The sequence below is a fragment of the Sitophilus oryzae genome, unplaced genomic scaffold (assembly GCF_002938485.1).
Source record: "Sitophilus oryzae breed Bouriz unplaced genomic scaffold, Soryzae_2.0 scaffold_227_pilon_pilon, whole genome shotgun sequence".
NCBI lineage: Eukaryota > Metazoa > Arthropoda > Insecta > Coleoptera > Curculionidae > Sitophilus > Sitophilus oryzae.
Window position 1 is genome coordinate 4,285,032 of NW_022146782.1, and position 12,018 is coordinate 4,297,049.

The window sequence follows — 12,018 nt, forward strand, 5'->3', positions numbered from 1 at the left end:
AGAACTTTGGCTTTTTTGGTGAATAACCTTCGTTTTTGCGCCTCAGAAACATGAACAGTTTACCAAATCTATGAACAAATATAATTTAGATGAGTATGATTAAATATCGAAGAATATAATGGCTTTTTACCTTGATATGTCGATGTTTTCATATACTCTCAACGCAAGCTTCAGCATGGATATCTTGTCCACAGTGATGTAGGAGAATACATTTCAGACATTCTTTTAGCATAAGCCAGCAATACCGCTTCATTTACGCTGTTTATACTTCTATCCTGCCGCCACTTCAAAAAATTGTCATATTCCTGCTGATATCTCTCTCTGGTTATAGTCGGAAGTATAATTTTGAGTAGCCGCAGCCGCTTCCTCCTGTATTTCCAACGGAATTTCTCGCGACATCTCGCTATGGTCTATTTTCCCAATTTTTGAAAAGTCCAACTGACAATAAATAGTCATTGTTGCAGGTGACAGACGTTACGATTACCTTAGAAACTTAACGGCCGCCGGCCGTTATGATAACGTCCGGCGGACGTTATATGCATCTTTTCCATTCTGATTTTGCTTATGTTATAATAATATAACAATATAGTATGACGAAAAAAAAGTAACAGAAAATAGCAAAAACATTATTGATTATTGAATACCTAACAAAATATGTGCTAGAAAACCTTAAAAATATGAGAAATTAAGAAAAATTCGATATCGAAATTATTTTCCGTTTTTCTGAAAAACGGTAAGAGACCGCCAAGAAAAAAGTTCAGATTCGTAATCTACGACTTCAAAATAGGGTGTATACCAATTTTGGTGAAAATCGGACGATTTCCAGTTTTCCCAACAATTACCAAAAATGTCAATTTTTTATTCATTCTTACCTTGCCCTCCCCTAAATTTTATTCTTCCGGCGCCCATGAATACATACACTTTAAGTTAATTTAGGAAATGTTCAAAATATCCGCAATTATTTTGAGTACATAAATGCATCTTTTTAAAACTGAATTTCTAGCTATTGTCACAGAACGACCGGTCGACTTAATTAAACTTCTCCTGTTTCGCCTCTTCGAGTGCCTCTCATAAGTTCATAAGTCCTTTAGTAAACCTTGTTGTTAACCATACCGTATAAAAAAATCTAAAATGGATAGGTCAGGTGACCGAGGACGCCGAGGAGACCCATGCAATTGGTCCACCTCTTTCTATCCCTGAGTCTACATAATTATTATGATAATGAAATAATTTTTAACATTTCTTACAATGTGGGAGAGGGGTTTGGTGTGTCATAATGAGAGTCATGTTGGAACCACTCTATTAATGCGCGAGTATCTAAATTTAATAATTAATGTCTTGAAAACCGTTCTCTAAAAAACGTAAGTAACGTTCACCGGTCAACGTATCCTTGAAACTGTATAGCCAAGAAAAGTTGAACCAATATTCCTACACGCTTTTATTCATTTGAAAAACTCGTATTTAGAATTTTTGTTTATTTTAATTTACAAAGATTGGATGTGACAATTTTACATTTGTGAGAGCAACGACGATTGAACTTGTTTCCATGGCTAACTAAGTGAAATTAGTCAAGAAAGATAAAAATTGGCTATAACTCAGTAATTTTGTGAAAGAAACATATTATAGCTGAAAAGCTTTAAAAAATTACGCTATCTCCAGTAGTTTCCGAGATACCCATAGAGAACATTCTAGGAAACTCACCCTGTATCATAGACTTAAAATAAAATATAGACTACACTATTTACATCTCAACGCGGACAAACAACCTTTTTTGTACACATGTTTACTTCTGGGTACAGTCGACCGAGCCTTCCTCATCCAGCCTATGTTGTCACGTCTTTAATATTATCAATATTTTTTTTTCTTGTTATACACATATATTGAGATATTAATACTACAGTTTAATAAAGTAGGTTTTAATATTCCAGAGATGTATTAAATAGTCCTTATACTACTAAATTATAAGTCGGATACTGTTTAAAAAGGATAAGTTCTTTACAATATGACAACACCGATTAGAGGCGAGGGAGCCTATTCATTCATTTATTACCTTGTAGTACGTGTCGCACGTGTGCGGTAAAGCTTTGTTGCCGCTATCTCCCCGGCTGTATTAACGCATTTTCTTAGCTTGTAGTGCTTAAGTGTTTATTTTATTGACTTTTTCTGTTCAAGAACTATAAAATATGGTTCGCCAGTGCCAAATTTGCAAGAAATTTGACTTAAATAATCCATTTAAGTCTTGAAACGACTTTTGACCGGTAGGCAACTCTCAATTTACCCATTGGGAGTCAGTGGCGTTGTTGTAGAAAGGCGCTTATTTAGATAATATTTTAGTAAAATGTAAAATCTGAATTTTTTCTCTTACATTACATTATTTACTTACTTACATTGTAACAAAATCATAATTATAACCCTGTTAATAATTAATAATGTTTTTATTAAAAATATATTCCGGTTTATTCTAAAATTATCTTCAGAATCTAAAATAACATACAAGAATTTTAAAATGATATTACATTATGAAACAATATTTTTTAATATACCGGGTCGTCTCAAAAGTGGCTCACCCTTTAACTTTTTTTATTTTTCAGATAAAAAACAGATTTGTATGTTAGTAGGTATATGACATAAATTAGGATTTATTGACGTATTCAATTGTTTTTGGTCTCTTCCTGTTTCACCGAAATGATTACATCTTTTGATTTTAAAGGCACCCTCGGTATATTGCTACTTTATTCGATAAAAATGACACTCTGAATAGAATGACATATCATATGTCAACTTTTGACATTGTCGCTTAAAACATATCCTATTTTAAATTTCAATCCAGTTTTTTCTCAATCCACTAAGTTTTAATCAAGGAGCCTTGGAAAAATAGTTTTGATCGTCTAATAGGTTTCGTGTCTTGTCTAGGCCGGTTAAAAGATGTACAAATCGTATTTTTAATCATACATATGTCAATTTTTCAAATGGAACAAGGGTGACTCATTAGCATATTTGGAAAAAGCATTTTTTTATGAATATATTGATACCACACACTTGGTATTTCGAGTCAAATTGTCGTTATGAACCGCGTGTTACAATTACAATTAAACCATATGCGAAAATGTCAAAAGTTGACATATGATATTTCATTCTATTCAGAGTGTCATTTTCTATCGAATAAAGTAGAAATATACCGAGGGTGCCGTTTAAAAATTAAAAGTTATAGTCATTTCCGGTGACACAGGAAGTGACCAAAAACAATTGAATGCGTCAATCAATCCTAATTTATTTCATATACTAACATACTAAATCTTGTTTTTTTATTTGAAAATATAAAAAAATTATGGGGATGAGCCACTTTTGAGCCGCACCCGGTATAATAAAGACAGTACCGAGTTAAATAAATGTAGTTTTTATTTTATCCACTTCCTATCACCTTCCTTGCTTTAATGGAACAGATTTATGTTTTCTCTAATTTACATAATAAGACATCACTTAACTAGAAAAAAAATTACAACAATCATTTTTTTTTCTCTCCCTGTCGCCGATTCTATTATATCTGTGGAATAGATCCGGTTTTGATTAATATTAGGGGTTGTAAATGTTTGACTAAAATTAATAATTTATTATTAATTTCAAAAATTACGTAATTTCGATTATAAAATTTCTTCTATAACGTGTATTTTATTATGTTTATCCTTTTCGGACTCTAAGACGTTTTTTCTAAACTTTTATGTAAAAAACCTGTCCTAAATCTTAATAAAATATAAAAACGTTTAAATACGATATATTTTTAATTTACTTATAGCTTCATTAAAATAAAAAAATTACCCGGCTATGATACGGAGAGTTCAGGTGTACTTGAGAAACGAAAGACAGTGTTGTGTTTCTCGGCAGAGTCGTCAGGGAACGACCGTTACGACAGAGACAACCTATCTATCGCTCGTGTCGCACTCGTTATAACCTAAAACAATAACACAACAATAACAAGACAGTGTCTGCCCGCATGTTCCAGCTATTTATGAATGAGATGCTCAGTCTATATTTTATTTTAAGTCTATGCCCTGTATAGTAGTTGTTTTCTCCGATGGTGGCAGCACTGGCGGAGAATGCACCAAGGCCATATAGATGTAGATAGAATACTACAGTATGTCCTTTCTTATTTTTTTAGAATGGATTTTGGTTCAGCATGTTCTGGTCGATCCTACTGTACATCGTCACTATCGTAGTGGCTATCAAATTGGCCACCCTGTATCAGAAATACAAACCGTACGGCCACGGCTATGTCGAGACGTAAGTATCAATTTTTTTATTTCCAGTTATTAATTGCCTATAAAATTATATGTAATTTTTTTTTAAACCTATATAGGTACCCGAAATTATATTTGTCTATATTTTGAAAAATAAAATACACAATGCTTTTTTTCGTAGTTATGTTAGTAAATAAGTGTTTGTTTTCTTCTTTTTTGTATTGTTTTTTTTACAGTGAATATTTGTATGACGCGTACGCTGATAGTATTCCTTTGAACAGGTGAGTAGTTGTGCATGCGTTTTTCTTGACAATTTTTTTTATTAAATCGACGTACCATACGATCGAGAAAAAAAACGGCGTCGGAGTGGGCTTGGAAATACGGGAATGGCATTTCGAAGCCTACTTGACGCCGTTTTTTTTTCTCGATCACGCGGTGTTGATTTTGTATTATTTTTATATGATATATTGCTTAATAGAACAGTAAGATATATTTCTTTTTGTAGTTTGTAATTTGATGAATCATTAACAATTGCATGCATGCCTATTTTATTACGATTAGTTATTATTTTGTTTAATGATCTTATATTTTTGGTTATTATTGTTTTTGCATTAAAAACATCATTCACACCTAATCATGTGACTAAGGAAGGAGTACTATAGTCTGTCCAACGACAAAATCCTTGACAGTGATAGATGTGTCTGTCATTTTAATTTCAAAGTAGTTTATTTTATTTTACAAAGAAATAAGTTGGTACAACTGGAACGCATAGTAGGAAATTAACATACTTAAAGTTTGACTGATAAGTGATTACTTCAAAATATTGTGAAAAAAACTGTATAAAACTGAAAAAATGTAATCGAGTTATTTTATTTAAAAAAAAACGGTGTGTTAATACAAAACAAACAAGGACAAAACACCACATACCAAAAAAATATAAAAATAACTATTTCTTACTTTCAAGCTTCAAGAAACTTCCCGCATTTATTATTACTTTTATCAATATAACTTATGCACAAATACAAATTTGTAATATTCCACAAGAATAAATAAAACAACATAAATAAAACAAACTATTTTATTAATAATAACATTTACCAAATTTTATACCTTAAAGGTTGATTAATTAACTTTAATCTTATTTTTTTTAAACCAGTACCTTTTGACATTATTTTTCTGCAGTACTAAAATCCATTATTTACTTACCGTGTGATGTCGATATTTTACAACTACTCCAGTAGTATGTTTAGTACGATCCTTGTAGCATATACGAGATGTGCTTATCTACGACGAGATGGTATACAAATTTATTGAGTCTACAGATAATTTTCCCTCGATTTTTCCTCCACTTGACTTCCAAAGACACAAAACACACGTAATAACACGAAAATGCACCATCCTCCAAAACGCAGATATTTGACATAAGTTGACACAAAATTATAACCTATAATTTTGCAAGACTTTGACAAGTCTCAAAAATCTAAAGGCGAGTTCATACGCATCGGCGTCCGTTTGTCGTTCATCGTTCTGTCAAATCAATAAAACTGAAATATGATCTGTCATTTTTGAAATAAACCAATAAAACTGGTTAAAAACAACAAGAGACGACACGTGACGTATTTTTATTTAAACCCATTCATAGTTAACCTAAAAAATATTAGAACTTTTTTTTTTAGTAAAATAAATAGATTGGTATGGGACGTCATCTGCTGTTCTTCTGTCATCATCTGTCGAAATCTTACATGAGAAAAAAATACAGAGTATACTCATAAGGCTGACTTGAATGCCGGTTTATCTGTGGCTTTCTATTTTTTTTTAAACGTGTTAAAATATAAAGTAGGGTAGGCTCAATAATTTGGTGGTTTTGGTTTATGTTGTTAATAAATATTTTTTGTTATTAAAATATATGTTAAATAATAATAGATAAATTATAATAACAGATACGCTACTGAAACACGTCAAGTCAAATTGACGTGTTCTAATTATTTTTGACAAGTAGTAAATAAAAGCGGAAATAAAAGAAAAATATAAAATTAGTTAATTTAAGTGAATTTTGTAATTAATTGGTTTGCAAGTGAATATAGTAAACGCCACGAAATGTTTGGGAGTGATTCAGCGGTCGCTATCATGTGAACTAATCTGTTCAAGGTCACATAAAACTTAATTCCAGTGCCGTGTTGTTTCAAGTCATATAATAATCAATGTATAATCTGTTGTAATTTGTTGTTTTAACTGTCAAAGTCTTGTCAAAACATATATTTGGTTATAAATATAAAATGGAATGCTCCATTGGTCGCATTGCAAGCACACCAATGGACTGACGCACAAAAACGAATCAATCAAAGAAACGCGATTATAGTATCGTCTTTGTCAATCACGCAAACATTTTAAAATAAGTAGGAGGAGCGCAGGCAGATACTTAGACCGGGCCTTTAAAAACCTACGTCTGCGGTAAAAATTTACGTTTTAATGTAAAAATGATTGCGCGCATGTCGATTCTAACTTCATCAAGCGATGAATCACTCCCAAACATTCGTGGCGTTTATATTAGTTCCATTATTTCTCTCGATTTTTCTAACTATTTTATAGTCATTTTTCAGTAATTTGTAATAACGTCACTGTTAATTTAAGTTCTGACACAATATCGTTCCAGATTTACTACCTTTGAACAAAGCTAATTATTGAATGAATAATAAATAACATAAAATAAGCTCAGTAGACATGACAAATCCACAAAATTTTAAGTCAGTTTCAAATGTCCCAGTTGAAACATCAAACAGAACTGTCAAAAATAGGGATTTATGATGCCAATTTTGTCTGGCATGCGTGAATATATTATGTATAGCATTATACTCCTTCCTTAATCTTTTTATTCAAAGAGTGAAACGTCAAATAAAATTGACAAAAGAACGTATTTTCATGACATTTCTTCTGTCTCTAATTTTGGAATATAAAAGGTTATTTTTTTAGTTCTTCTTTAGTCTCTTTTTTTTCGATGGTTTCAGTGTTTATTCTATGGTTAGGAAGAATTATAGCTTCATTCAGAACCTCGCAATTAGTGGTTTCAATTAGCGTAGAATTTTGTTCCCTTAATTTCAATGTAAGCATTCAGAACGTCAAAATTAGTGGTAGATATTTTCAATTGGTAGAAAAAGTTATGAAACTTTTAACTTTCCCACTAATTATACTTCTTAAAATTTGCGAGAAATGTCATTTTTGCCTTTGATTATCTTCCGTCAATAGAAATTGTGGTTAGAAATCAAAAGTTGATTGTTTTATAAGCTAAATATTAGGCTTTGTCTATGGATACAACTGACTAACCCAAGTTGTTGCTAGAATATTCTATTAATTTTAATTTTGTTTTTTAAACATTGTGAACGATCGTAAACTAAAAAGTATAAAGTGTAATTGAAACCACTAATTAAAACAACAAACTTTTGGTTTCTATCAAAGACCAAAATTACATTACTCGCAAATTTTAAAGTAAAATTAGAGGTAAAATTTAAGTTTTTCAACTAATTGAAAATTACTACCACTAATTCTGACGTTTTGAATGCTTAAGCTCCGCGCGCACAGAAGGGGTATCGGCGCGACCGAGCGGCGCGACCGGCACGACCGGTCGGAAAGTCGATTGTAGCCGCGCACTGGAGTCGCACGATCGGCGGTCGAGAGTACGTCACCAGCATAAATTTGAGCATAGACGAGGAGAAGTTTATTCAAATTTAGTCAAATTCATTCGGCATTTCAAAAAATTATAAAGTATTATTACTATTTATATTTTTATGCAACTTTTTATATTTTATGCTTTATGATGGAAATTAATATTATTTAGATTAGAATTTAGAATTTAGAATCAGTGGGAGGGGGGTTAATCACTTCGACCTTACAGATCCATTGTGTCCCCCTTTCTTGAATCGTAACTCATCATACAGTCCCAGGGCTTTGACAAAAGCCAGTATCTGGGACGGTTTTATAGAGGGTAGTTCTCCATCTCCAATATCAGTCGTACCAAAATTCATGGCACGAATGGTTGTCGTCTCGGCGCACTCAGTGATGAGCTGTACTGGTGTTTCACCATCTTCTCCACAGAATCTGCATTCGCCGTTTTCTTCTTAGTTTCAATCTACTGAGGTGTTCATTGAGGAGACAGTGTCCTGTTAAAACCCCGTGACAATCCGAAGATTGTTCTTACTCAGACTCCAGGAAGATCTGTGATTTTTCTTGATCATAAGCCCTCAGAAACTTCTTCGAGTGTCTTAGGACCATTGCAAGATTTCCATTCCAGGTTGCGGATGGAATCTTCCAAGTTCTTGAGTTCCGCCTTGAGTTAGTTGGTTACCACTTGGGAAAGCAGAACGGTTCTGGTCCAGTTAGTGGAGTGTTCGCTCCTTTCCTAGCTAGATTATTTGCTTTTTCATTGCCTTCTATCCCTTGGTGAGCAGGCACCCAGTGTAGGAGGACTTTGTTTTCTTTGCCTAATTTATTCAGCTTCTCTATGCATTCTTTGACCAATTTCGAATTGATTGATACTGAGTTGATCGCCTTTAACGCTGCTTGACTATCAGATAAGATGGCTATTTCTTGTTTCCGATAGTTCCTATCTAAGATAAGTTGTACGCATCTCTCGATAGCGTAGATTTCTGCCTGTAGGATACTAGGGTAAGTGCCCATTGGTTCCGGAGTAATTAGCTCTCGGCCCAAACACTCCGATCCCTGTTCCCGTATTGGTTTTGGAAGCATCAGTATACCAAGTTATGGTATGGTCTTTTAACTGCTGGGCAAGCGTTTCGCTCTTCCAATCCTTCTTATTGTTCAATACTACATTGACATGTTTGTCAAAGTTGTACGTTCTTGGCATATCGTCCACTGGGGTTGCAGGGAGTGGTATTTCCTTTTGAGGGTGTTCCAAGCCCCTGATCTGACAATTCTCCCAGTACTAATTCCGTTAGTGACCATTCTAATCATTGTCGCATTGGCATATCTACCAATGACAATGTGCAGTGGTGTTAGATCTAGAATGACCTCCATTGCTGCTGTTGGACAGGTTCTCATGGCTCCTGTGATGCAAACACATGCTAGTCTCTGGACTTTGCATAGGTTTAGCCTTGCCGTCCGTTGCTCTAGTTTTGTGTACCAGGCAACTGCTCCATAAGTAATCATGGGTCTTACTATCATGGTATACATCCAGCGCAAAATGTTAGGGGAGCAGCCCCATCTATTTCCGGCCAGTCTTCTGCATATCATGAGAGCCTTTATGGCTTTGCTGGTAGTGTTCTTAATATGCCTGTTCCACTGTAATTATTTAGATCTTAACCAAACACACATTAATATATTTAGATCTTAACAAACCACATAAAATTAGTGAAATAGAGTGGAAGATGGGGATAAAATATACTACATGACTCTGAGCTTAACCGATTTTAACAAATTTGGTATCATTCAAAAGGGTTTAATTTGTTTTTTAAAAACAAAGCTAGATATGAAAAATAGTCAAATAAAACTTCTATTTTTAGTTTTTTAATCTAAATAAGTGTCATTACAAACATTTATATTTAGCTTTTATTTTAAGTTTTTCAAATCTTTGTTTTAAGTCAGTAGTAAATAAAACGAAACTTGTGTTTACATTTTTTTTAATGATTGACGTTTCGACCAATTTTAATTCGCTCTTCTTCAGAATCTATAATATACGTATAAATCATTTTCTACGTTTGTGGTAAGAAAAAATTATATATTAAACACATTGTTAGTGATAAAATTGTATTGTAATAGATTCTGAAGAAGACCGAATTAAAATTGGTCGAAACGTCAATCATTAAACAAAATTTAAACACAAGTTTCGTTTTATTCACTACTGACTTAAATCAAAGATTTTAAAAACTTAAAATATCATAAAAAAGTCAAAGAAAATTGAAAAAAGAAAAAATATAAATAGTTTTTATAGTACCGTATTATCGAAAAGGAACGGCATAAGCGATGGTCATGAAATGAAGGTATAGTCTGTGAAATGAATAACTTTGAATTTGACAGTTCCCGCGGGCTTTTTTAGTGTTTATTTTATTAGGTTAGCAACTTGCGGCCATGCTGACGCAATGCCGTCTCTAATAGAACAGCCTCTGAGCGAGATTTATGACGTCACGCTAGTAGATACTACGGATTAATAAATATGTTGTAGAATAGCATGGAAAACATAATTATTCCTCGTATTTTTGGTTTGTTTTTGAAAAACAAACATTGATTTTAAAATACAAACCAAAATACGAGGAATAGTTATGTTTTCCATGTATTCTAACACATTATTAATCCATGAAGTATATCTAACTAGCGTGACGTCATAAATTCCGCCCTGAGGGCTGTTCTATTAGAGACGGCATTGATCTGATATTTAGAAATGTCAAAAGCTGATGACATTTTACTTTTTTGACAATTATGACATTTCGTGTTGATTTTGGTAGAAGAGGAAGAACTATCACTTGTTTTATTATTTTCCTTTTCTATTTCACGAAAGTAAAAAGAGTTACCTATCTGATTCGTTCAGGCACTCAATTTAAAGAATATCAGTAACTTTTTTGACAGAGGGATTTTATATTTGCCGTGTTGGTAAGAAACAACGGTCAAAATTCAAAGTTATTCATTTTATAGACTATAGATGCCATTTTATATGTAAATTTATATAGGAAATGTCATCAATCGTCATTTCCCATCCAACTGCACGCCGTTTTTTTCTATCATACGGTAGATATATATGTACAAATATTTTATTCAAACATAAATATTATTTTCTCTATTTGTACCTTGTACAGGGTGTCCCATTTTGGTTGAAATCATACGGTATCTCCGTTATTAGTGAAGATAGAAGGGTGCGGTTTGCACAAACCTGTCTCACTTTTTTGTCAAACGGAAGATGCCGTAAACAAAATTTTCATAGCCCTTTTTGTTTCCGAGCTACAGGGTCTTTGAAAATTTTTGCAATTTGGGGACCTCCTGTATCTCTGTTATTGTTAAAAGCTATCGAAGGTGAAAACTCTTTATTGTAGAACTTTTTACGTAGAATACAGTGCCGTAGTCTGTTTTCCTACCAAAAAAATATTTTTAAAAATATGAACTATAGTTATGTTTTTTTAAATGGGACACCCTGTATATTTATAAATCATATGATCTGTCTTGCCATAAGCTTCTCAAAAATATATATCACTCTATATTTATTTTCACTATTTACTGCAATATTTAAAAGTTTTTATTAAAATATCATATTTATTAGTAGGCCATGATTGGATAATAAAAGAAACTAAAGAATTATTAAAAGTATACTGCTATCTGTCTCTTGTTTTATTTTGGGAGATAAATTCTTTATATATTAGGGAAACTTAACTCTCTACCGCTATTTGTAAATGTTGGAATACGTGTATACATAAGAATAATCTATCGTATCGGAAATTTTAGATATTCCTTTAGCTAATTTACGTGAAATATACTTTCAGCAAGATGGGAAACATTCCCCCTCATAACTATGGAAATATTAGAATACTGTTAAATTATTATTTTTCAAATCAATGAATTGGAACCAATGAACGCATATCGATAGCTTCCTCGATTCTTGGATTTCGCCGTTCTCGATTTCTGATTTTGGGGATTTTTGAAATACGAAATATATCGTGGGAACTACAACAATGTCGAAGACCTGAAAAATGCTTTAATAATTCACGATTTAGATATTTGCAAACCCATCCCGTTTAAAAAAAAAAGAAAAATATATTCACAGTTTCAGTGGTAACAGTTATTTCAA

At 32.6% G+C, this 12,018-nt stretch overlaps 1 protein-coding gene across 8 annotated transcripts in view; it reads left to right on the top strand.

Annotated features, from left to right (window-relative positions):
- Positions 1-12,018, top strand: part of LOC115884337 (prominin-like protein) — an 82,499-nt gene that overhangs the window by 59,066 nt on the left and 11,415 nt on the right. For 5 of the 8 annotated variants that reach the window (XM_030902882.1, XM_030902885.1, XM_030902884.1 and 2 more), the window contains 2 exons: positions 4,157-4,278; positions 4,472-4,516. In XM_030902882.1, the coding sequence (XP_030758742.1) occupies positions 4,157-4,278; positions 4,472-4,516 (167 nt within the window). The remainder of the gene's footprint in view (positions 1-4,156; positions 4,279-4,471; positions 4,517-12,018) is intronic. The other 3 variants (XM_030902886.1, XM_030902888.1, XM_030902889.1) reach the window with 1 other exon arrangement.